General features: G+C 48.9%; 2 protein-coding genes across 2 annotated transcripts; both read left to right on the top strand.

Annotated features, from left to right (window-relative positions):
- The first annotated feature begins 4,031 nt into the window (after positions 1-4,031).
- LOC123349620 (olfactory receptor 52B2-like) lies at positions 4,032-4,997 on the top strand. The gene has a single exon (XM_044987828.1). It carries the CDS (start codon positions 4,032-4,034, stop codon positions 4,995-4,997), a length of 966 nt encoding a protein of 321 aa, XP_044843763.1.
- Positions 4,998-21,414: 16,417 nt separating this feature from the next.
- On the top strand, positions 21,415-22,377 carry LOC123353510 (olfactory receptor 52B2-like). The gene has a single exon (XM_044994641.1). The coding sequence runs from the start codon at positions 21,415-21,417 to the stop codon at positions 22,375-22,377; it is 963 nt and encodes a 320-aa protein (XP_044850576.1).
- Positions 22,378-27,364: the final 4,987 nt, after the last annotated feature.

Here is a 27,364-nt window from a genome sequence, read left to right as displayed (position 1 = left end):
GGCTTCATCATATTCACGTGGTACACCCGGCGGTGGTGCGCCCGGTTCGACAGCTCCACCACGTAGTTTACCTCATTTAGCTGCTTGACAACCTTGAAGGGCCCTTCCCAGGCAGCCTGGAGTTTGTTTTTCCTCACGGGGATGAGAACCATCACCTGATCCCCGGTGGCGAAGGCGCGGGCCCGCGCCATGCGGTCGTACCAGACCTTCTGCTTCCTCTGGGCTCGGGCCAGATTCTCCCTGGCCAGGCCCATGAGCTCGGTAAGCCTTTCCCGGAAGGTCAGGACACACTCCACCACCGACTCTCCATCGGGAGCAGCCTTCCCCTCCCATTCGTCTCTCAACAGATCCAGGGGCCCCCTTACCCGCCTTCCATACAACAGTTCGAAAGGCGAGAACCCAGTAGATTCCTGGGGTACCTCCCTGTACGCAAACAGCAGGTGAGGTAAATACTTGTCCCAGTCCTGTGGGTGCTGGTGCATAAATGTTTTTAGCATCATCTTTAGCGTCCCGTTGAACCTCTCCACCAGCCTGTTGGTCTGGGGGTGATACGCTGAGGCCCAGCTGGGTCGGACCCCACATTTCTTCCACAAGGACTGGTCGACATGAAGTTGGACCCCTAGTCCGTTAAGACTTCCTTGGGGAACCCCACCCGGCTGAAAATGGTCAGCAGCGCATCCGCCACAGTGTCTGCTTCGGTAGAGGACAAGGCTACCGCCTCGGGGTAGCGAGTGGCGAAATCTACCACCACCAGGATGTGTTTCTTCCCTGACCGAGTTGCCTTGCTGAGAGGTCCCACCATGTCTATGGCCACCTTCTGGAAAGGTTCCTCTATGATGGGCAAAGGTCTCAGAGCTGCTTTCCCCTTGTCCCGGGCCTTCCCCACCCGCTGGCAGGGGTCACAGGATTGGCAGTACTGTCGGACATGGGTAAAGACCCCAGGCCAGTAAAAGTTCTGTAGCAGCCTCTGCCTGGTGCGCCGGATTCCCTGGTGCCCTGCGAGGGGGATGTCATGGGCCAGGTACAGCAGCTTGTGGCGAAACTTCTGGGGAACCACCAGCTGCCTCCTGATCCCCCATGACTCCACCTCCCCGGGGGGAGCCCATTCTCGGTACAGGAACCCCTTCTCCCATAGGAACCTCTCCTTGCAACCTCTCCTCGTGGTCTGTACTGCACTGAGGTTAGCCCGGTCCCTGAGCTTCCGCAAGGAGGGATCCTTCTGCACCTCGGCCTGGAACTCAGCAGCTGGGACAGGGACAGGGATCTGCTCTCTCTCTCTCCCCGGCTGGGTCTGCGGCCGCAGCCTCTCTGGGTCGTGTCCCTGAGCGTTCCCTCCCCACCAGGTCAGGGTCCTGCGCCTCGGGCGGAGTACCCTCCCCGTTGTCAGGGTGCAGAGCCCTGCGCCGACTCTGACTATGGGTCATGACCAGGGCACCCCGGGCATTGCCTGGCCAGGCCTTGAGGTCCCCCCCATTAACACCTCTGTGGGCAAATGGGGGTGCACCCCCACATCCTTGGGGCCCTCCTTGACCCCCCACTTCAGGTGCACCCTTGCCACAGGCACCTTGAATGGGGTCCCGCTCATGCCCATCAGGGTCAGGTAGGTATCAGGCACCATCCGATTTGGGGCCACCACCTCGGGCTGGGCCAGCGTCACCTCTGCGCCCGTGTCCCAGTATCCAGTGACCTTCCTCCCATCCACCTCCAGGGGAACAAGGCACTGGTTCCGGAGGGGCAGCCCCGTGCCCACCGTGTAGACCAAAAACCCTGGGTCTGGAGCATCCAGCCCCCCCGAGGAGCTGACCTGGGGCTCTCCTCCCTCCTTCCCAGGTGGAACACTGCCAGCTCCCCTTTCCTGGGAATGCTGCCCCTCATCCAATTGGGTCTTTACCCAGTCAACCCTCTGCGGGTTGGGTCTGCTCGGTCTGTCCCTGAGCTTGGGGCACTGGGCCCGTATGTGGCCTCGTTGGCCACAGTGATAGCAGCCCATGTCTCGTGGGTCCCCTCGAGGGGGTCGGGTGGACCTGACGCTGGATGTTCCCCTTTGGTGGGGGTTCTCCATAGGCCCCCGCTGGGAGGCCCCGTGGTGACTCTCTCTCTGCGTTGAGGCAGGCCTGCTCCTTCGAGACGCTGCCCTGCTATCCCCTGCCCGACGGTCCACAAACTCGTCGGCCAGCCGGCCTGCATGCTGCGGGTTCTCTGGCTTCTGGTCCATCAACCACAGCCTCAGGTCAGACGGGCACTGCTCATACAGGTGCTCCAGTATGAATAGGTCAAGCAGGTCCTCTCTAGTTTGGGCCCCAGCTGTCCACTTGCGGGCATACCCCTGCACCCGGTTGACCAGTTGTAGGTATGTGACCTCCCGGGTCTTATGTTGACTCCGGAACCTCTTCCGGTACATCTCCGGGGTCAGCCCAAACTCGCGGAGCAGGGCCTCTTTGAACAGGTTGTAGTCCCCTGCCTCCGCCCCTTTCATTCGGCTGTACACCTCCACGGCGGTGGAGTCCAGTAAGGGGGTGAGGAACGGAATCCTGTCTGCAGGGTCAACCTGGTGCAGCTCACAGGCATTCTCAAAGGTCGTCAGGAAGGTATCTATGTCCTCCCCCTCCTTACGCCGTGCCAGGAAGCTCTTATCAAAGGTCTTTGTAGGCTTGGGTCCCCCCTCACTCCCCGCAGCCGGGGCCTTACTGTTGTTCAGCTGGGCCAGTTCCAGCTCATGTTTACGTTGCTTCTTCTTCTCCCTCTCCTCGTGTTCGCGTTGCTTCTCCTTCTCCTCCCACTCCTGCTGGCACTGGGTCTCCTCGTGTTTACGCTGGTTCTCCTTCTCCTCCTGCTCCTGTCTCAGTTCTTGCCTCCTTAACTCGAGCGCCTCCCTGTCATATTCCAGCCGCCTCCGCTCCAGGGACAGGGAGCTCCGCCGGGACGATCCCCTGCAGGCCACTGAGCCCTCGGTAGTCGCTGGGCTCCTCCTCCCCCTAGGCCTAGGGGTGGGGGGGTCTCGGGACGCCCTCAGCGGCCGGCTGACCACTCCCAGCGGGGACAGACACTGGTGCCTGTGCTGCAGCTGCTGGGCTGCTTCCCTCAGAGACCGGGACCGGTTCATTGATGTGGTCTCTCTCCTCCAGCCGGGCAATCAGCTGGGCATTGGTGAGCTTCCCATGGCACAGCCCCCTCTGCTTGCACAGCTCCACCAGGTCACACTTGCGCTGCTGGGCATACATCTTCCTGCTGGCCGCTCGCAGGCCGGGGTGCTCGCCGCTTCCCACGGATTCCAGGGGGACCCCTAGTGTGCCAGTCCTTGAGATCACCCCCTTTCTGCCAGGGTCGAGCTGCAGACTCCTCCGCCCCTGGGACCACTCGCTGTGATCCCCCGGGGGACCCTGTTACTGCAAAGTCCTTCTCTCTGGCCACACTCTCCCAGGGGTGAATCACCCCTTCATTTTACTGCTCTCCAGTCACTTACTGAAGGAAGCACCGTCCACGGGGTGAAGTCGATCCCACCGCTGCCACTAGTTGTCACGGAGTATGGGGGAGTCAGGCCCTGCACCCCTCTTCCTGGGACTCACAGTGACTCTCAGCCAGCCAGTAAAACAGAAGGTTTATTGAACAACAGGAACACAGGATACAGCCCCGCTTGTGTTCAGAGCCAGGACCCCTCAATCTGACCTTTCTGGGGGGTTCAGGGTGCTTGGATCCCAACCTAGGATCCCCTGAAAACCCACCACCCAGTTCCCCAACCGAAGACTGACTCAACCCTTCCCCTCCGCCCCTTTTCTTTGTCTAGCTCCTGGGCAGAGGTGTCACCTCCCCTCCCCCAGGCCTAGCTCGTCTTACAGTCTGAATACCTGCATCTCACCTAAATCCTCCCTTGCTCTCCCATCCCCCACACAGACAGCCCCTACTCCACCACAGGGAGAACCCGTCACACTGTAACAAATGCATTACAATCCTAGCCGACACTCGCCTTCTCACTGATTGTCTCTTTTGCTGTTAGTTCCTGGAAACTGAATAGAAGATCCAAGTGATGGTGCATGATGCCAGCTGACAATCACACCTTTTTTGCCCCCATGACCTACATCCTGACCGGCATCCCGGGTACGGAGGAGTCTCAGGTCTGGATCTCCATCCCCTTCTGTCTGATGTACGTTGTGACACTTTTTGGGAACTCTTTCCTACTATTCATCATACTAACAGAACAAAGCCTCCATGAGCCCATGTATCTATTCGTGTCCATGCTGGCTGCTGCTGATCTGCTGTTATCTACCACGGCAGTGCCCAAGATGCTGGCTATATTCTGGTTTAGAGCAGGGGAAATTTCTTTTGCTGCCTGCCTGACCCAGATGTTCTTCATCCATGTCAGTTTTATTGCAGAGTCGGCCATTCTGCTGGCCATGGCCTTTGATCGGTACGTTGCCATCTGCCACCCCCTGAGATACACTGCCGTGCTAACCAAGTCTGTGATCGGGAAGATGGGGCTGGCAGTTGTCACAAGAAGTTTCTGTTTCATTTTCCCTCTCACCTTTCTTGTGAAGCAGCTGAAGTTTTGCAGAACTAACCTCCTGCCTCACACCTATTGTGACTACATGGCCATAGCCCGGCTGGCCTGCGACGACATCACAGTCAACCGCTGGTATGGTATAGCCATGGCTATTTTAGTAATTGGGTTGGATGCTGTGCTCATTGCTTTGTCTTATGGGCTTATCCTAAGGGCCGTCTTCCTGCTCCCCTCCAAGGACGCCCGGCTCAAGGCTCTCCGCACCTGCGGCTCCCACCTCTGTGTCATACTGATGTTCTACACACCAGCCTTTTTCTCCTATTTTGCACACCAGTTTGGGCACATCATCCCAGGTTATATTCTCAACCTCCTGGCCAACCTCTATGTGCTCATTCCCCCCATGTTAAACCCCATCGTTTATGGGGTGACAACAAAAATGATCCTGAAATGGGTGATCAATGTGTTTCATCGGTGGTGCAGCAGAAGCTCCCTGCTGAGCTAAAGCAGGATACAGAAAATGCTCTGGGACTTGGAAATTAAACCCAAGTTTTCATTGGAACTATAGAGATATTTTTATTATGTACTTCCACTGCGTAATGTCGAAAGCTGGTCTCTCTCGTCAACAGAATTTGGGTCTAATGAAAGCTATTTCCTCCCCCTGTTTGTCTCTCTAATATCCTGGGGCACACATGGCTGCAACAGCACAGCGCCCTGCCACAGAAAACAGCCAGACTGAGTGAGACTTGTTCTAAGTTGAAGGGAAACAACAAAACAAGAAAGCACAAAGGTAAAATCACTTTGTGAGAGCGAGAGCACGGTGTGTGCTCCTCTGTGACAAGCTGCATCTGAGCTGCACTCTTAATGGCCAAGGAAAGCAGCAGCCAAGGGGGACGTGACATACAGCCATGGAAAGTGCACTGTGCTGCACATTGGGAGAGGGGAGCTCTAGTGTTCGTTCTGGCACTGACCTGCTGTGTCACCTTGGGAGAGTTTCTTTCCTCCTCAATTTCCTCATTGGCAAATGAGCACATTTTGGGGCCAGCATGGAAGTCAGGAGCAAGTCTCCTCAGGGAAACAGCACAGAGATTTCATGGCCCTCCTCTGCACAGCCCAGGACCTGGAGATCCACCCTAAGAGGACATGGCTCAGGCAGCAAACACCCCCCCAAACCACCCCATGGCAAACATGGTGGTTCAGTGTTTAAGCAGGTCCTAGAATTTCAACTAGTCACCCCTGTATTCAGCCCAATAACTTGTGTTTGGCTAAGGCACCCCCCACAAAGATATGAGAACTCCTGAATCCTTCTCAGGGTCACAGCTTTGCCGGCCTCAGTCCCCCATTCCGTAGCCAAGGCCTGCGTCCCATGGACCTTGTATTTGGCTGCATTATGGATCATTTCGCGGGGACGGGCCCGGCTTACTCAGGCTGATCTCACGCTCTTCCCTACACAGGTGGCTTTGTGGGGCTGACCGAGTGGGAGAGAGGTCAGGGGGTGCTGTGGCCTGGTGCACTGGGTGAGGGACTTATTTGCACGTGGTCTGTGATGCACCGACCATGGGAGATAGAGAGAAGATAATCTTGTGTGTTTGATTAGCTGTGTCTTACCTCTTGCTGGTGGATTGTTTTGCCACTGAGGGTAATGCAAAGTTTGCAGATGATACTAAACTACTCAAGATAGTTAAGACCAAAGCAGATTGTGAAGAACTTCAAAAAGATCTCACAAAACTAAGTGATTGGGCAACAAAATGGCAAATGAAATTTAATGTGGATAAATGTAAAGTAATGCACATTGGAAAAAATAACCCCAACTATACATACAACATGATGGGGTCTAATTTAGCTACAACGAGTCAGGAAAAAGATCTTGGAGTTATCGTGGATAGTTCTCTGAAGATGTCCACGCAGTGTGCAGAGGCGGTCAAAAAAGCAAACAGGATGTTAGGAATCATTAAAAAGGGTATAGAGAATAAGACTGAGAATATATTATTGCTATTATATAAATCCATGGTACGCCCACATCTCGAATACTGTGTACAGATGTGGTCTCCTCACCTCAAAAAAGATATTCTAGCACTAGAAAAGGTTCAGAAAAGAGCAACTAAAATGATTAGGGGTTTAGAGAGGGTCCCATATGAGGAAAGATTAAAGAGGCTAGGACTCTTCAGCTTGGAAAAGAGAAGACTAAGGGGGGACATGATAGAGGTATATAAAATCATGAGTGATGTTGAGAAAGTGGATAAGGAAAAGTTATTTGCTTATTCCCATAATACAAGAACTAGGGGTCACCAAATGAAATTAATAGGCAGCAGGTTTAAAACAAATAAAAGGAAGTTCTTCACGCAGCGCACAGTCAACTAGTGGAACTCCTTACCTGAGGAGGTTGTGAAGGCTAGGACTATAACAATGTTTAAAAGGGGACTGGATAAATTCATGGTGGCTAAGTCCATAAATGGCTATTAGCCAGGATGGGTAAGAATGGTGTCCCTAGCCTCTGTTCGTCAGAGGATGGAGATGGATGGCAGGAGAGAGATCTCTTGATCATTGCCTGTTAGGTTCACTCCCTCAGGGGCACCTGGCATTGGCCACTGTCGGTAGACAGATACTGAGCTAGATGGACCTTTGGTCTGACCCGGTACAGCCTTTCTTATGTTCTTATGTTCTTATGTTCTAATATGATGAGTCTTGTGTAACCATCTGCTAGTGCCACAAATATGCCGCGGGAAACTGTTTTTGCTTTTATTCCCACCTTCCATTCCTGGATCTTTGGAATAGAAATGTCACAGAGGAACATAAAAATAGCATAAACTGGGTCAGACAAATGGTCTGTCTAGCCCAGTGTTCTGTCTTCCGACAGTGAGCAGAACAGGGCAATCATCATATTATCCATCCCCTGTCTTCCTATCCTGGCTACTGGTAGTCAGAGGTTTTGGGACACCAGCAGCATGGACTTGCATCCCTGACCGGCGTGGCTAATAGCCATTGATGGGCGTATCCCCCATCAACTTATCTAAGGCTTTTTTAATCCTTTCCCATCAGAACATCCCCTGGCAGTGAGTTCCATAGGTTAGCTCTGTGTGCCGTAAAAAAATACGTTCTCTTTTTTGTATTAAACCTGCTGCCCTGGTTTTTGCATTGTGTGAAAAAGTAAATAACATTTCTCTATTCACTTTCTCCGCACCCATCATGATTTTATAGACCTCTATCATATCCCCCCTTAGAGATCTCTTTTCTAAGCGGAACAGCCCAAGTTTTTTGGTCATGGTGAAAACCCCGAAGGTGAAGGAAGATTTTGTGGGAAAAGGTCCCTGCACCCTGACTGCACAGTCAGCCGTGACACTCGTGTAAAACATGGTTCAGGCAGCACAGACCCCAACACACCACCCCACAGCAAACATGTTTAAGGCCAGAAGGAACCACAGTCTGACTTCCTGTATAACACAGGCCCTAGAATTATACCCACTCGCCCAAGTATTGAACCCAATAACTTGATTTTTGTTACAGCACCTTCCACATAGAGATGCAAACTCCTAAATCCCTCTCAGGGTCACTGCTTTCTATCCACCTTATAGTCCATTGATCCAGCCCATACTTCTTTAACTTGATGGCAAGAATACTGTGGGAGACCCTATCAAAAGCTTTGCTAAAGTCAAGATATATCACATCTAGCACTTTCCCTATATCCACAGAGCCAGTTATCTCATCATAGAAGGCCATCAGGTTGGTCAGGCATGACTTGCCCTTGGTGAATCCATGTTGACTGTTCCTCACCACCTTCCTCTCCTCCAAGTGCTTCAAAATGGATTCCTTGAGGACCTGTTTCAGGATTTTGCTGTGGACTGAAGTGAGGCTGTCTGGTCTGTAGTTCCCCAGGTTTTCTTCCTTCTCTTTTTTAAATATGGGCATTATATTTGCCTTTTTCCAATCTTCGGGGACCTCTCCCGATCACCACACATTTTCATAGATAATAGCCAATGGCTCTGCGATCGCATCAGCCAACTCCCTCAGCACCCTTGGATGCATTACGTCTGGATCCATGGAGTTGTGCATGTCCAGCTTTTCTAAATAGTCCTTAGCCTGTTCTTTTCCCAGGGAGGGCTGCTCACCTCCTCCCCATCCTGTGTTGCCCAGTGCAACAGTCAGGGAGCTTTTGAGTACTTCAGATTTTTCCATATCCTCTGTCACTCTTTTGCCTCTCCAATTCAGTAAGAGATACCCGACTGTCTTGGCTAATAGCCATTGATGGATCACTTCTCATTGGACTGATCTATTTGTTTTTTTTCCCACTTATACATGTGTCCAGTTCCTTTTTGAATACAGTTGTACTTTTGGCCATCACTACATTCCCCTTGCAATGAGTTCCACAGGTTACATTTGTGTTGCTTGAAAAAATATGTCCTGTTGTTTGTATTGAATCTGCTGCCTATTAATTTCATTGGGTAACCTCAGGTTTTTGCATATTGTGAGAAAGTAAATAACATTTCTCTATTCACTTTCTCCACCGGACACGATTTTATAGACCTGTGTCATATCCCCCCCTTAGAGGTCTTTTTTCTAAACTGAACAGCCCAAGTTTTTTAGTCATGGTGAAAACCGCCAAGGTGAAGAGGGATTTTGTGGGGAAGTCAGAGGGCTCTGCACCCCGACTCCACAGTCAGCCGTGACTCTCAGACTGCGTGTAAAACAGAAGGTTTATTTCTTGAAGGAACAGAATGTAGAACAGAACTTGTTAGCATAAAATCTGTGACTTTCAGTAAATTCATCTTTGGGGGGACCGGGAAGGACATCCCAGACTTCCATCTCGCCGAGTCCCCCACAGCAGACTGCCCAGCTTCCACTGCCTGACCTATGACATGCCCATTACTCCTTCTCCTGGTCTGTGTGTCCCTTTCCAGGCAAAGTGTCACCTGGTTGCATCCTCCTCCTGGGTCTCAGGTGACGAAGGGCACTGGCCATCGCTTACATACAGACAACTGGAGCCACTTTACCTGACCTCGAGGGCCTCAGCCATAGTCACACACCCAGATTCCCACCACTTAGGCATTGTGCAGCACAAACAGGGAAACTGAGGCACACAGAGTATTCAAACCATAAGACTCAAATAGGCTTGCATATAACATCATAACTTTCTAACAGGCATGTGCTGGTCCCTAAGGGCCCTGTAGACTGATTTTCAAGACCTGAGGTCCCTGACACACAGACAGTAATGGAGACAGAGTTAAACAGGCTCATGGCAACTTCTCTCCTGGCGCCCTTTACTATTCATAGAATCATAGAATCATAGAATCTCAGGGTTGGAAGGGACCTCAGGAGGTCATCTAGTCCAACCCCCTGCTCATAGCAGGACCAAACCCAACTAAATCATCCCAGCCAGGGCTTTGTCAAGCCTGACCTTAAAAACCTCTAAGGAAGGAGATTCCACTACCTCCCTAGGTAACCCATTCCAGTTCTTCACCACCCTACTAGTGAAAAAGTTTTTCCTAATATCCAACCTAAACCTCCCCCTCTGCAACTTGAGACCATTACTCCTTGTTCTGTCATCTTCTACCACTGAGAACAGTCTAGATCCATCCTCTTTGGAACCCCCTTTCAGGTAGTTGAAAGCAGCTATCAAATCCCCCCTCATTCTTCTCTTCTGCAGGCTAAACAATCCCAGTTCCCTCAGCCTCTCCTCATAAGTCATGTGCTCCAGCCCCCTAATCATTTTTGTTGCCCTCCGCTGGACTCCCTCCAATTTATCCACATCCTTCTTGTAGTGTGGGGCCCAAAACTGGACACAGTACTCCAAATGAGGCCTCACCAGTGCTGAGTAGAGGGGGATGATCACATCCCTTGATCTGCTGGAAATGCCCCTACTTATACAACCCAAAATGCCATTAGCCTTCTTGGCAACAAGGGCACACTGTTGACTCATATTCAGCTTTTCATCCACCGTAACCCCTAGGTCCTTTTCTGCAGAACTGCTACCCAGCCATTCGGTCCCTAGTCTGTAGCAGTGCATGGGATTCTTCCGTCCTAAGTGCAGGACTCTGCACTTGTCCTTGTTGAACCTCATCATATTTCTTTTGGCCCAATCCTCTAATTTGTCTAGGTCCCTCTGTATCCTATCCCTACCCTCCAGCGTATCAACCACTCCTCCCAGTTTAGTGTCATCTGCAAACTTGCTAAGGGTGCAGTCCACACCATCCTCCAGATCGTTAATGAAGATATTGAACAAAACCGGCCCCAGCACCGACCCTTGGGGCACTCCACTTGATACCGGCTGCCATCAAGTCGCGCTGAGAAGACAAATTCTCTGCCTCCGTCCCTCAACGACACAAGCGATCAGGACAGTCGACCTGACCTGAGACACCAAGGGGGCATGGCCCAGTGATAGTCCTAGACGTGTAGGGCTAAAAGGGACCTCAACGGGTCATCTAGTCCAGTCCCCTGCACTCCAGGCAAACATTTTCCTAAGTGGCTGCTGATTCAAAGGGTTTCAGGTTTCGACGCCGGGGCAATGGAATGAGGGGGGCCAAGGGCCATGGCCCCATCACTTATAGAAGTTGGAGGTTAAGTGATATAAACCCTGTTAGACTGGGCAACACCTAGATTAAGCAGTTTCTATCACCCCACTGGATATTGCAGTTCCTAGCACACAGATTTCACCCGTGAAACTTGGGCCAGTCCCCTCTGTTGGAGGCTTCAGTCTTCTGAGTGTCTTTGTTGCTTGCAGCATAGGGGGGGCAGGAGAAAGGCCAAGTGTGGGTTCCTTTGTTCCGTTTCGTACCCTCAGTCCCATGTGCTGGGAGAACACAAGTCCAGGCATGTCTGGGGGCACTGCTGAGTCTCCAGGCAAGGATGAGCAGTTCCCCTGGTGTGGCCTCACGCAGGTGAGTCATTGAATTGTAGCTCACTTGCTGGACATTGGCTGCTGATGGGCTATTTCACACACCGCCTGGACGCTGGGTTACTTTCCTTGCTGTTGTCCCTGGGGAGCTAATATCTGGCTGATTCCCCAACCTACAGCACATTTTAGTGCCAACTATAAAACACGTCTCATAATTTCATATACACTAATAACATCCATATTTAGAGAGAATAGTGACTTTTAGCTGATCATAATCTTTCCCCTGACACCTTGCCTGGCGTGCTTTATATGCAATATCACAATTATATACAGATGAGGAATATGGGAGTTTCAAGACACTTACAGTATTACATGCGGTGCTTATGAGCATTAATAATAAAATAAAAGTCAGTTTAGTTAAGCAAAAAGGAGAGTTAAGTAGAAACGAGAGAGAGGTGGAAACAAATGGATACAATATAAAATCACAAACTGAGAACTTGGGTCAGTGGCATATTATTGCCGGGGCCAACAAGGCCTAGGCCTAAGGCGGCAAATTTGCAGGGGCGGAAAAATTTAAAATAGCAGCCCAGAATTTACTTAATCACGGCATCGCACGACACGATTCTACCAATCATGATAGCGCGTATTGAAACGGTGCGACGGAGACGCCATTTAGAAAACACCATACTCGGAACTGGAGTCGTGACTACCCTAAGCGTTAATTAACAATATGACCAGAAGGAAGAAATTAAGTGGTGCTCAGTTAAAAAAAAATGCTATAGAGAAGAAAGAAACGGAAAATGAAATGATAGCAAAAATGCACAAAATTGATACCTTTGTTGTATCAGTTAGTGCCAGAGACAGAAAAAAAGTTGAAAGAAGTAGTGAAGTAAAAAGTGAAAATATTGAAAATATTGATGTGTATAAAGTACATATTAAAACTAATGAAGAAATTCCGGCTGCTGTCAGAAATTCAATCTGACATTGGAATATCTAGATGGACCATTTGTCTGACCCAGTTTATGCCGTTTTTATGTTCCCGTGAGACATTTCTACTCCAACACTCCAGGAATGGAAGGTGGGAATAAAAGCAGAAACAGTTTCCTGCAGCATTTTTGTGGCACTAGCAGATGGTTACACAAGACTCATCACATTACCCTCAGTGGCAAAACAATCCACTAGCGGGGGTAAGATACAGCTAATCACACACACAAGATTTTCCTCTCTCTGTCTCCCATGGTCAGTGCATCACAGAGCACGTGCAAATAAGTCCCTCACCAGTGCACCAGGCCACAGCACCCCCTGACCTCTCTCCCACTCGGTCAGCCCCACAAAGCCACCCGTGTAGGGAAGAGCGTGAGATCAGCCTGGGGAAGCCGGGCCCATCCACGCTAAATGTTCCATAAGGCATCCAAATACAAGGTCCGTGGGACGCAGGCCTTGGCTACGGAATGGGGCACTGGGGCCGGCAAAGCTGTGACCCTGAGAAGGATTCAGGAGTTCTCATATCTTTGTGGGGGGTGCCTTAGCCAAACACAAGTTATTGGGCTGAATACAGGGGTGACTAGCTGAAATTCTAGGTCCTGCTTAAACACTGAATCCCCATGTTTGCCATGGGGTGGTTTGGGGGAGTGTTTGCTGCCTAAGCCATGTCCTCTTAGGGTGGATCTCCAGGTAAAGGAATCCCATGATGACACAGTCAAAGCCACCCCTGCTCAGGTTCTGGGCTGTGCAGAGGAGGGCCATGAAATCTCTGTGCTGTTTCCCTGAGGAGACTTGCTCCTGAATTCCATGCTGGCCCCAAAATGTGCTCATTTGCCAATGAGGAAATTGAGGAGGAAAGAAACTCTCTGAAGGTGACACAGCAGGTCATTGCCAGAAGGAACACTAGAGCTCCCCTCTCCCAATGTGCAGCACAGTGCACTTCCCATGGCTGTATGGCACGTCCCCCTTGGCTGCTGCTTTCCTTGGCCATTAAGAGTGCAGCTCGGATGCAGCTTGTCACAGAGGAGCACACACCGTGCTCTCGCTCTCACAAAGTGATTTTACCTTTGTGCTTTCTTGTTTCCCTTCAACTTAGAACAAGACTCACTCAGTCTGGCTGTTTTCTGTGGCAGTGCGCTGTGCTGTTGCAGCCATGTGTGCCCCAGGATATTAGAGAGACAAACACGGGGAGGAAATAGCTTTCATTGGACCCAAATTCTGTTGACGAGAGAGACCAGCTTTCGACCTTACGCAGTGGAAGTACATAATAAAAACATCCCTATAGTTCCAATGAAAACTTGGGTTTAATTTCCAAGTCCCAAAGCATTTTCTGTGTCCTGCTTTAGCTCAGCAGGGAGCTTCTCCTGCACCACCGATGAAACACATTGATCACCCCTTTCAGGATCTCTTTTGTTGTCACCCCATAAACGATGGGGTTTAACATGGGGGGAATGAGCACATGGAGGTTGAGAATGTAACATAAGAACATAAGAACGGCCGTACCGGGTCAGACCAGAGGTCCATCTAGCCCAGTATCTGTCTACCGACAGTGGCCAATGCCAGGTGCCCCTGAGGGAGTGAACCTAACAGGCAATGATCAAGTGATCTCTCTCCTGCCATCCATCTCCATCCTCTGACGAACAGAGGCTAGGGACACCATTCTTACCCATCCTGGCTAATAGCCATTTATGGACTTAGCCACCATGAATTTATCCAGTCCCCTTTTAAACATTGTTATAGTCCTAGCCTTCACAACCTCCTCAGGTAAGGAGTTCCACAAGTTGACTGTGCGCTGCGTGAAGAAGAACTTCCTTTTATTTGTTTTAAACCTGCTGCCTATTAATTTCATTTGGTGACCCCTAGTTCTTGTATTATGGGAATAAGTAAATAACTTTTCCTTATCCACTTTCTCAACATCACTCATGATTTTATATACCTCTATCATGTCCCCCCTTAGTCTTCTCTTTTCCAAACTGAAGAGTCCTAGCCTCTTTAATCTTTCCTCATATGGGACCCTCTCTAAACCCCTAATCATTTTAGTTGCTCTTTTCTGAACCTTTTCTAGTGCTAGAATATCTTTTTTGAGGTGAGGAGACCACATCTGTACACAGTGTTCGAGATGTGGGCGTACCATGGATTTATATAAGGGCAATAATATATTCTCAGTCTTATTCTCTATCCCCTTTTTAATGATTCCTAACATCCTGTTTGCTTTTTTGACCGCCTCTGCACACTGCGTGGACATCTTCAGAGAACTATCCACGATAACTCCAAGATCTTTTTCCTGACTCGTTGTAGCTAAATTAGACCCCATCATGTTGTATGTATAGTTGGGGTTATTTTTTCCAATGTGCATTACTTTACATTTATCCACATTAAATTTCATTTGCCATTTTGTTGCCCAATCACTTAGTTTTGTGAGATCTTTTTGAAGTTCTTCACAATCTGCTTTTGTCTTAACTATCTTGAGCAGTTTAGTATCATCTGCAAACTTTGCCACCTCACTGTTTACCCCTTTCTCCAGATCATTTATGAATAAATTGAATAGGATTGGTCCTAGGACTGACCCTTGGGGAACACCACTAGTTACCCCTCTCCATTCTGAGAATTTACCATTAATTCCTACCCTTTGTTCCCTTTCCTTTAACCAGTTCTCAATCCATGAAAGGACCTTTCCTTTTATCCCATGACAGCTTAATTTACGTAAGAGCCTTTGGTGAGGGACCTTGTCAAAGGCTTTCTGGAAATCTAAGTACACTATGTCCACCGGATCCCCCTTGTCCACATGTTTGTTGACCCCTTCAAAGAACTCTAATAGATTAGTAAGACACGATTTCCCTTTACAGAAACCATGTTGACTATTGCTCAAGAGTTTATGTTTTTCTATGTGTCTGACAATTTTATTCTTTACTATTGTTTCAACTAATTTGCCCGGTACCGACGTTAGACTTACCGGTCTGTAATTGCCGGGATCACCCCTAGAGCCCTTTTTAAATATTGGCGTTACATTAGCTAACTTCCAGTCATTGGGTACCGAAGCCGATTTAAAGGACAGGTTACAAACCTTAGTTAATAGTTCCGCAACTTCACATTTGAGTTCTTTCAGAACGCTTGGGTGAATGCCGTCTGGTCCCGGTGACTTGTTAATGTTGAGTTTATCAATTAATTCCAAAACCTCCTCTAGTGACACTTCAATCTGTGACAGTTCCTCAGATTTGTCACCTACAAAAGCCAGCTCAGGTTTGGGAATCTCCCTAACATCCTCAGCCGTGAAGACTGAAGCAAAGAATCCATTTAGTTTCTCCGCAATGACTTTATCATCTTTAAGCGCTCCTTTTGAATTTTGATCGTCAAGGGGCCCCACTGGTTGTTTAGCAGGCTTCCTGCTTCTGATGTACTTAAAAAACATTTTGTTATTACCTTTGGAGTTTTTGGCTAGCCGTTCTTCAAACTCCTCTTTGGCTTTTCTTATTACACTCTTGCACTTAAGTTGGCAGCGTTTGTGCTCCTTTCTATTTGCCTCACTAGGATTTGACTTCCACTTTTTAAAGGAAGTCTTTTTATCTCTCACTGCTTCTTTTACATGGTTGTTAAGCCACGGTGGCTCTTTTTTAGTTCTTTTACTGTTTTTCTTAATTTGGGGTATACATTGAAGTTGGGCCTCTATTATGGTGTCTTTAAAAAGGGCCCATGCAACTTGCAGGGATTTCACTTTAGTCACTGTACCTTTTAACTTTTGTCTAACTAACCCTCTCATTTTTGTATAGTTCCCCCTTTTGAAATTAAAGGCCACAGTGTTGGGCAGTTGAGGTGTTCTTCCCACCACAGGGATGTTGAATGCTATTGTATTATGGTCACTATTTCCAAGCGGTCCTGCTACAGTTACCTCTTGGACCAGCTCCTGCGCTCCACTCAGGATTAAATCTAGAGTCGCCTCTCCCCTTGTGGGTTCCCGTACCAGCTGCTCCATGAAGCAGTCATTTAAAGTATCGAGAAATTTTATCTCTGCATTTCGTCCTGAAGTGAAATGTTCCCAGTCAATATGGGGATAATTGAAATCCCCCACTATTATTGGGTTCTTAATTTTGATAGCCTCTCTAATTTCCCTTAGCATTTCATCATCTTTATTACTGTACTGGTCAGGTGGTCGATAATAGATCCCTACTGTTATATTTTTACTAGAGCATGAAATTTCTATCCATAGAAACTCTATGGAACCTGTGGATTCGCTTAAGATTTTTACTTCATTTGAATCTACACTTTCTTTAACATATATTGCCACTCCTCCCCCTGCACGGCCTGTTCTGTCCTTCCGATATATTAACCTGGGATGATGTGCCCAAATCGGTGTGCAAAATAGGAGAAAAAGGCCGGTGCGTAGAACATCAGTATGACGCAGAGGTGGGAGCCGCAGGTGCGGAGAGACTTGAGCCGGGCGTCCTTGGAGGGGAGCAGGAAGACGGCCCTTAGGATCAGTCCATAAGACAAAGCAATGAGCACAGCATCCAAACCAATTACTAAAATAGCCACGGCTACGCCGTACCAGACGTTGACTGTGATGTCGTCGCAGGCCAGCCGGGCTATGGCCATGTAGTCACAATAGGTGTGAGGCAGGAGGTTAGTTCTGCAAAACTTCAGCTGCTTCACAAGAAAGGTGAGAGGGAAAATGAAACAGAAACTTCTTGTGACATTTGCCAGCCCCATCTTCCCGATCACAGACTTGGTTCGACTGAATCTAGAACTAGTTCGACTAGAACTCTACAACTCACTAATAGGATACGGGTACCCGGGGTCTTCGGCTGCGGAGGGCCCTTCCGTTCTGGGACCCGCCGCTGAAGTGCCCCAAAGACCCGCGGCGGGAGCCCCCCGCTGCCGAATTACTGCTGAAGCGGGACCCGCTGCCTTCGTGCAGCCTGGTCTTCGGCGGTAGTTCGGCGGCGCGGGGCCCTTCCGTTCCGGGACCCACCGCCGAAGTGCCCAGAAGACCTGCGGTGGGTCCCGGAACGGAAGGGCCCCCCGCCACCGAATTACCGCCGAAGACCGGTCTGCACATCGGCGGCGGGTCCCGCTTCGGCGGTAATTCGCCACTGGGGGGTCCTTCCGCTCCGGGGCGGAAGGACCCCCCGCCGGCGAAGACTGGGAGCAAAGAAGCTCCTGCGCCCTCTTGCCCCGCCGGCCCGCCCCCTCTGGGCGGCCCTGACCCTATCCACCCCCCCCGAACACCCACAATCCAACCCCCCCATTCCCTGCCCCCTGACCGCTCCCCCAACCTCTGCCCCCTCCTAGTGCCCTGACTGTCCCCAGGACTCCCTGCCCCTTAGCCAACCCCCCCTGCCCCAGCCTCTTACCCCCGGCTCCCTCCTCACCTGGAGTCTCAGCGCCTCGCCCGACAGCTGCAGCGTGTCTCCGGCGGGGCCTGAGCCCCGCCCCGCTCAGAGCCGCATGGTGAGGGGGCGGGGCTGGGAGCTCCACGCCGAGCGGAGGCAGCTGAGCTCAGCCCGGAGCTCCCAGCCCCGCCCCCTCCCCACGCGGCTCTGAGCGGGGCGGGGCTCAGGGGCCCTGCCGGAGACACGCTGCGGCGCTGTATGAGGACAGCGCTTGATGTGCTAGAGCTCCAGGAGAGGGGCGGAGGCGGGAGCCTCAGCTGTTCTCTTGGGGGGACCTGCGGAGCCCGGGGCCAGGGGCAAATTGACCCCTTTGCCCCCCCCTCTGGGCGGCCCTGGAAAAAGAAAGAGTAAACTGCAAGCTGAGGAGACACTCAAAGCTGAAGTGGAAATGTGTGGTAAAGATCAATTGAAAGTAGATACCTTTTTAACCGAAATCACGCTATACAGACTAAAACTAATTAAAACTAAAACAAGTTCATATGGGGCCAGCTGTCGGGAGCGGCAATTATTTCAGGGCCTAAGGGCGGCAAAATCATTAATCCGCCACTGACTTGGGTCAATAGTTCTCTTTCATAGAATCATAGAATTGTAAAATATCAGGGTGGGCAGGGACCTCAGGAGGCATCTAGTCCAACACCCTGCTCAAAGCAGGACCAAACCCAACTAAATCATCCCAGCCAGGGCTTTGCCAAGCCTGACCTTAAAAACCTCTGAGGAAGGAGATTCCACCACCTCCCTAGGGAACCCATTCCAGTGCTTCACCACCCTATTAGGGAAATATTGTTTCCTAATATCCAACCTAGACCTCCTCTTTGGGACCCCCCCCTTCAGGTAGTTGAAGGCTGCTATCAAATCCCTCCTCACTCTTCTCTTCTGCAGACTAAATAACCCCAGTTCCCTAAGCCTCTCCTCATAAGTCATGTGCTCCAGCCCCCTGATCATTTGCGTTGCCCTCTGCTGGACTCTCTCCAATTTGTCCGCATCCCTTCTGTAGTGGGGGGACCAAAACTGGATGCAATACTCAAGGTGTGGCCTCACCAGTGCAAATAGAGTGGAATAATCACTTCCCTTGATCTGCTGGCAATGCTTCTACTAATACAGCCCAATAAGCTGTTAGTTTTCTTGGCAACGAGGGCACACTGCTGACTCAAATCCAGCATCTCCTCCACTGTGATCCCCAGATCCTTTTCTGCAGAACTGCTGCTTAGACAGTCAGACACCAGCCTGTAGTGGTGCATGGGATTCTTCCGTCCTAAGGGAAGGACTCTACCCTCTGCTAATAAAGTAGGTTCCCTCCCCGCCCCAAGTTTAGTCTGTAGCAGAACTGGCTGAATTCACAAGAACCAGGAACCAATTTTTCATGATAACTTCCCAGCCCCATGAGATGGCTCACCAACGAAAGGATCCAGAGGGCCTCTCCCCACTTTGTGTTATCCTGAAAGTCTTTTGTCTCTGTTCATAGGGAGGTCAATCCTGTCTGCTGTAATGTTCCTTCATTTACTCTCTATGTGGTGTTGATTATTTGAAGTTGTCTTTGATGGTTTTCTATTGATCATCTCGGGACAGAGCGTGGCTGGAAAACTGAGCCTGGCATTACATCCCCAGCTAACCAGCGTGGGGTGATGGCGCCCTCCTGGAAGGGCCACCACCTAGATATACTGCCCTGGTGACTAACTTCTACTCCAGGTCCATAAAGCTCACTGTCAATAGCAATATGTTATTCCCTAACTATTAGCCATTCATGCCTTTTGCAATGGTTATGAAGCTTGAGAAGTTACAAGCTTTCTGCACACACCTTACATGCTACTCCTCAAGGGTTGATATTCCATAAGACTTGTATGTGGTGTAGTGAGTTTGTCAGGGCTGAGATGTGAGCTGTTTGCAAGGAAGAGGGAACTCTTTGTTGGGGGCCTCAGTGTCACAAGGACCTTTCTAAATAACGTACAAAAGGAGAAATGAGCAGATTAAACAAGTGAGAGGAGGAAAGGGTTAATTCTCTGCTGCTCTTCCCCACCTGAGCCAGGCACAGAGGCAGGTCCCTGGGGCTCCGTGCTGGCTTTGAGCCCCCCCTGGGATTCCCAGGGCAGCAGTATAAATATCCCTGTACCTCAACCCGGGTCAGTGCAGATTTCCTGCCCCCTGCAGCTCCCCGACCCGGTCACAGGCAGAGATTCCTCCTCCCCAGCTGGGGCCGGAGCCTGGTGAGTCGTTTGCATGGATTGAATCTGTGAAGGGGCGAATGGAAACACATGACACCTAGGGAATGTTTGAGCTGGGTTGGCTAGAATGGGGGTGCGTAACTCTGACTGCAGGGGCAGGATGGGAGCCGGGGCACTGAGATACGCTCCTGTGACTGCGCTGAGGTTGGGTGTTGGGAAGAGGTTGCCGGGTTACCCTGATCCACTCCCAGGGGAGTCACTGGGGGTCTTGCTGTTGAACTCAGTGGGCTCTGGACTGGGCCATTGTAGGTTACGTGACTGTTCAGAGTAAATCTCATTGGAAACCTCCACAGGCCCTGTAACATTCCTGAGGCCTTCACTCAGGCAACACTTCCATGAAAATCAATCAGGACCCCAGGACTGAGTCTGTTCCATTTGGCAGAAATTAGCTGGTTTCAGGCAGCATAGCCGTAAATGTCCAAACTGTATAATCCAGGAGCATCCGATTATAAGGGCTGCTTTGATACTGATTGTGACGGGTTCCCCCCAGAGTACCATCTGGAACTTGGGTACCACTGAGCCCACTGACCCCCCAGCCTGGGCTGCCTCTCACACTGTACTGCTCTGACAAGCTGCAAAGCCCTCCCCCCTGCACTTTCACCAGCATTCACACAGGGAGAGACACACCCAGCTGCAATTGGACACAGGCTCTTTAACCACCAGCTTTCCAGGCTAGGTCCCCAGAGCAGTACCATCCTGCGCTGGTCAAATCTGGGCAGTGTGTGTGTTTAATACCCGGTTGGTCTCTCCCTCCATGTGAAGAGAACCATACACACTTGGGGTAACCAAGCCGAGATTTCCCCCAAGCACTCCAGTCAAAGCTCATTGGTTTAGATTAAAACAGAACAAGTTTTTTAACTACAAAAATAGATTTTAAGATTTTATATGAAGCTTAGGTTGCATTTTTCTTTATTTGCTAGGTAATCTGCTTTGATCTGCTTGGTATCACTTATAATCACTTAAAATCTATTTTGGTACTTAATAAACTTGTTTTGGCTTTATCTACACTAGTGAGTTGGAATGAAGTGCATGGGAAAATCATAGCTCGGTTGGCAGAGGCAGGTGTATATTCCTTTCCACATTCAGGGAGGGGGCGAATTCTATGAGCTTACGCTCTACAGTTCGATGCAGTCTGTAACATTTTGGGTTTACACTCCGGTGTGGGGTACGAATCTGGGAAGCTGGTGGTTAATTTGGCTGCAGCCTCTCTATTGTTGGTTCCCAAGCAGCGGCTGGTCAGTGAGCCTGCATGGAACTGCAGCTGGGTGTGTCCCTACGTGTGTGGATGCTGGTGTAAGTGTAAGATCGGGAGCAGGTCTGCAACAGTGTGAGAGGGAGCGTAGACTGGTGGGTCAGAGGGCTCAAAGAAACCCCAGTTCCACGTGGCCCCTCGGGAGAACCCGTCACACTGTAAAAATTCAGTCCATTCCTAGCCGACACTCTCATTCTCACTGATTGTCTCTTTTGCTGTTAGTTCCTGGAAGATCCAAGTGATGGTGCATGATGCCAGCTGACAATCACACCTTTTTTGCCCCCGTGACCTACATCCTGACCGGCATCCCGGGTACGGAGGAGTCTCAGGTCTGGTTCTCCATCCCCTTCTGTCTGATCTACATTGTGACATTTTTTGGGAACTCTCTCCTACTATTCATCATATTAACAGAACAAAGCCTCCATGAGCCCATGTATCTATTCGTATCGATGCTGGCCGCTGCTGATCTGCTGTTATCTACCACGGCAGTGCCCAAGATGCTGGCTGTATTCTGGTTTAGAGCACGGGAAATTTCTTTTGCTGCTTGCCTGACGCAGATGTTCTTCATCCATGTCAGTTTTATGGCCGAATCGGCCATTCTGCTGGCCATGGCGTTTGATCGATACGTTGCTATCTGCCACCCCCTGAGATACACCATAATACTAACCAAGTCTGTGATCGGGAAGATGGGGCTGGCAGTTGTCACAAGAAGTTTCTGTTTCATTTTCCCTCTCACCTTTCTTGTGAAGCAGTTGAAGTTTTGCAGAACTAACCTCCTGCCTCACACCTATTGTGACTACATGGCCATAGCCCGTCTGGCCTGTGATGACATCACAGTCAACATCTGGTATGGCATAGCCATGGCTATTTTAGTAATTGGTTTGGATGCTGTGCTCATTGCTTTGTCTTATGGGCTGATCCTAAGGGCCGTCTTCCTGCTCCCCTCCAAGGACGCCCGGCTCAAATCTCTCCGCACCTGTGGCTCCCACCTCTGCGTCATACTGATGTTCTACATGCCATCTTTTTTCTCCTCTTTAGCATACCGATTTGGGCACATCATCCCAGGTTATTTTGTCAACCTCCTGGCCAACCTCTATGTGCTCATTCCCCCCATGTTAAACCCCATCGTTTATGGGGTGACAACAAAAGAGAACCTGAAACGGGTGATCAATGTGTTTTATCGATCCTGCAGCAGAAGCTCCCTGCTGAGCTAAAGCAGGACACAGAAAATGCTCTGGGACTTGGAAATTAAACCCAAGTTTTCATTGGAACTATAGGGATGTTTTTATTATGTACTTCCACTGCGTAAGGTCGAAAGCTGGTCTCTCTCATCAACAGAATTTGGGTCCAATGAAAGCTATTTCCTCCCCCTGTTTGTCTCTCTAATATCCTGGGGCACACATGGCTGCAACAGCACAGCGCCCTGCCACAGAAAACAACCAGACTGAATGAGTCTTGTTCTAAGTTGAAGGGAAACAACAAAACAAGAAAGCACAAAGGTAAAATCACTTTGTGAGAGCGAGAGCTATGTCACCTTGGGAGAGTTTCTTTCCTCCTCAATTTCCTCATTGGCAAATGAGCACACTTTGGGGCCAGCATGGAAGTCAGGAGCAAATCTCCTCAGGGAGACAGCACAGAGATTTCATGGCCCTTCTCTGCACAGCCCAGAACCTGAGCAGGGGTGGCTTTGACTGTGTCATCATGGGATTCCTTTACCTGAAGATCCACCCTAAGAGGACATGGCTCAGGCAGCAAACACTCCCCTAAACCACCCCATGGCAAACATGGGGATTCAGTGTTTAAGCAGGTCCTAGAATTTCAGCTAGTCACCCCTGTATTCAGCCCAATAACTTGTGTTTGGCTAAGGCACCCCCCACAAAGATATGAGAACTCCTGAATCCTTCTCAGGGTCACAGCTTTGCCGGCCTCAGTCCCCCATTCCGTAGCCAAGGCCTGCGTCCCATGGACCTTGTATTTGGCTGCATTATGGAACATTTTGCGGGGATGGGCCCAGCTTACCCAGGCTGATCTCACGCTCTTCCCTACACAGGTGGCTTTGTGGGGCTGACCGAGTGGGAGAGAGGTCAGAGGGTGCTGTGGCCTGGTGCACTGGGTGAGGGACTTATTTGCACATGCTCTGTGATGTACTCGTTATGGGAGACAGAGAGAGGAAAATCTTGTGTGTGTGATTAGCTGTGTCTTACCCCCACTAGTGGATTGTTTTGCCACTGAGGGTAACGTGATGAGTCTTGTGTAACCATCTGCTAGTGCCACAAAAATGCTGCGGGAAACTGTTTCTGCTTTTATTCCCACCTTCCATTCCTGGAGCGTTGGAGTAGGAATGTCGCACAGGAACATAAAAACGGCATCTACTGGGTCAGACAAATGGTCCATCTAGCCCAGTGTCCTGTCTTCCAACAGTGACAAATGCCAGGTGCTCCAGGGGAGTGAGCAGAACAGGGCAATCATCATGTGATCCATCCCCTGTCTTCCCATCCCGGCTTCTGGTGGTCAGAGGTTTTGGGACACCAGCAGCATGGACTTGCATCCCTGACCAGCGTGGCTAATAGCCATTGATGGGCCTATCCCCCATCAACTTATATAAGGCTTTTTCAATCCTTTCCCATCACAACATCCCCTGGCAGTGAGTTCCACAGGTTAGCTCTGTGTGCCATAAAAAAATATGTTCTCTTTTTTGTATTAAACCTGCTGCCCTGGTTTTTGCATTGTGTGAAAAAAATAAATAACATTTCTCTAGTCACTTTCTCCGCACCCGTCATGATTTTATAGACCTCTGTCATATCCCCCCTTAGAGGTCTCTTTTCTAAGCTGAACAGTCCAAGTCTTTTTAGTCTCTCCTCATATGGAAGCCATTCTCTACCTTTAATTGTCTTTGTTGCCCTTCTCTGACCCTTTTATTTCTGTATTTTATCGATCCTGCAGCAGAAGCTTCCTGCTGAGCTAAAGTAGGCTACAGAAAATTCTTTGGGACTTGGAAATTAAAGCCAGGTTTTCATTTGAACTCTAGGGGTGTTTTAACTATGTACTTCCACTACGTAAGCTTGAAAGCTGGTCTCTCTCACCAACATAATTTGGGTCCAATGAAAACTTTTTCCTCCTATTTCTTTGCTCCTTAATTTCCTCTGTGGCAAAGTGAGCACAATTTGGAGCCAGCATGGAAGTCAGGATCAAGTCTCCTCAGGGAGACAGTGCAGGGATTGCATGGCCCTCGTCCACACAGCCCAGAACCTGAGCAGGGGTGGCTTTCACTGTGCCATCATGGGCCTCCTGGACCTGGAGATCCAACCCATCTGTACATGTTTCGGGAAGCACAGACCCCAACACACCACCCCACAGCAAACATGTTTAAGGCCAAAATGAACCACAGTCTGACTTCCTGTATAAAACAGGCCCTAGAATTATACCCAGTCACCCAAGTATTGAACCCAATAACTTGATTTTTGTTACAGCACCTTCCACATAGAGATGCAAACTCCTAAATCCCTCTCAGGGTCACTGCTTTCTATCCACCTTATAGTCCATTCATCCAATCCATACTTCTTTAACTTGCTGGCAAGAATACTGTGGGAGACCCTATCAAAAGCTTTGCTAAAGTCAAGATATATCACATCTAGCACTTTCCCTATATCCACAGAGCCAGTTGTCTCATCATATAAGGTCATCAGGTTAGTCAGGCATGACTTCCCCTTGGTGAATCCATGTTGACTGTTCCTGACCACCTTCCTCTCCTCCAAGTGCTTCAAAATGGATTCCTTGAGGACCTGTTTCAGGATTTTGCTGTGGACTGAAGTGAGGCTGACTGGTCCCCAGGTTTTCTTCCTTCTCTTTTTAAAAAATGGGCACTATATTTGCCTTTTTCCAATCTTCCGGGACCTCTCCCGATCACCACAAATTTTCATAGATAATAGCCAATGGCTCAGTAATAGTGATGATGAAATGCTAAGGGAAATTAGAGAGGCTATCAAAATTAAGAACCCAATAATAGTGGGGGATTTCAATTATCCCCATATTGACTGGGAACATTTCACTTCAGGACGAAATGCAGAGATAACATTTCTCGATACTTTAAATGACTGCTTCATGGAGCAGCTGGTATGGGAACCCACAAGGGGAGAGGCAACTCTAGATTTAATCCTGAGTGGAGCGCAGGAGCTGGTCCAAGAGGTAACTATAGCAGGACCGCTTGGAAATAGTGACCATAATACAATAGCATTCAACATCCCTGTGGTGGGAAGAACACCTCAACTGCCCCACACTGTGGCATTTAATTTCAAAAGGGGGAACTATACAAAAATGAGTGGCTTAGTTAGACAAAAGTTAAAAGGTACAGTGACTAAAGTGAAATCCCGGCATGTTGCATGGGCCCTTTTTAAAGACACCATAATAGAGGCCCAACTTCAATGTATACCCCAAATTAAGAAAAACAGTAAAAGAACTAAAAAAGAGCCACTGTGGCTTAACAACCATGTAAAAGAAGAAGTGAGAGATAAAAAGACTTCCTTTAAAAAGTGGAAGTCAAATCCTAGTGAGGCAAATAGAAAGGAGCACAAACACTGCCAACTTAAGTGCAAGAGTGTAATAAGAAAAGCCAAAGAGGAGTTTGAAGAACGGCTAGCCAAAAACTCCAAAGTTAATAATAAAATGTTTTTTAAGTACATCAGAAGCAGGAAGCCTGCTAAACAACCAGTGGGGCCCCTTGACGATCGAAATACAAAAGGAGCGCTTAAAGACGATAAAGTCATTGCGGAGAAACTAAATGGATTCTTTGCTTCAGTCTTCACAGCTGAGGATGTTAGGGAGATTCCCAAACCTGAGCTGGCTTTTGTAGGTGACAAATCTGAGGAACTGTCACAGATTGAAGTGTCACTAGAGGAGGTTTTGGAATTAATTGATAAACTCAACATTAACAAGTCACCGGGACCAGATGGCATTCACCCAAGAGTTCTGAAAGAACTCAAATGTGAAGTTGCTGAACTATTAACTAAGGTTTGTAACGTGTCCTTTAAATCGGCTTCGGTACCCAATGACTGGAAATTAGCTAATGTAACGCCAATATTTAAAAAGGGCTTTAGAGGTGATCCCAGCAATTATTGACCGGTAAGTCTAACGTCGGTACAGGGCAAATTAGTTGAAACAATAGTAAAAAATAAAATTGTCAGACACATAGAAAAACATAAACTCTTGAGCAATAGTCAACATGGTTTCTGTATAGGGAAATCGTGTCTTACTAATCTATTATAGTTCTTTGAAAGGGTCAACAAACATGTGGACAAGGGGGATCCGGTGGACATAGTGTACTTAGATTTCCAGAAAGCCTTTGACAAGGTCCCTCACCAAAGGCTCTTACGTAAATTAAGCTGTCATGGGATAAAAGGGAAGGTCCTTTCATGGATCGAGAACTGGTTAAAGGACAGGGAACAAAGGGTAGGAATTTAATGGTAAATTCTCAGAATGGAGAGGGGTAACTAGTGGTGTTCCCCAAGGGTCAGTCCTAGGACCAATCCTATTCAATTTATTCATAAATGATCTGGAGAAAGGGGTAAACAGTGAGGTGGCAAAGTTTGCAGATGATACTAACTACTCAAGATAGTTAAGTCCAAAGCAGATTGTGAAGAACTTCAAAAAGATCTCTCAAAACTAAGTGATTGGGCAACAAAATGGCAAATGAAATTTAATGTGGATAAATGTAAAGTAATGCACATTGGAAAAAATAACCCCAACTATACATACAACATGATGGGGGCTAATTTAGCTACAATGAGTCAGGAAAAAGATCTTGGCGACATCGTGGATAGTTCTCTAAATATGTCCACGCAGTGTGCAGAGGCGGTCAAAAAAGCAAACAGGATGTTAGGAATCATTAAAAAGGGGATAGAGAATAAGACTGAGAATATATTATTGCCCTTATATAAATCCATGGTACGCCCACATCTCGAATACTGTGTACAGATGTGGTCTCCTCACCTCAAAAAAGTTATTCTAGCACTAGAAAAGGTTCAGAAAAGAGCAACTAAAATGATTAGGGGTTTAGAGAGGGTCCCATATGAAGAGAGATTAAAGAGGCTAGGACTATTCAGCTTGGAAAGGAGGAGACTAAGGGGGGATATGATAGAGGTATATAAAATCATGATGATGTGGAGAAAGTGGATAAGGAAAAATTATTTACTTATTCCCATAATA

This window comes from Mauremys mutica, chromosome 1 (assembly GCF_020497125.1).
Source record: "Mauremys mutica isolate MM-2020 ecotype Southern chromosome 1, ASM2049712v1, whole genome shotgun sequence".
Classification (NCBI taxonomy): domain Eukaryota; kingdom Metazoa; phylum Chordata; order Testudines; family Geoemydidae; genus Mauremys; species Mauremys mutica.
Note: the sequence above shows the minus strand (reverse complement) of the source record. Positions and strands in the feature narration are given on the sequence as shown.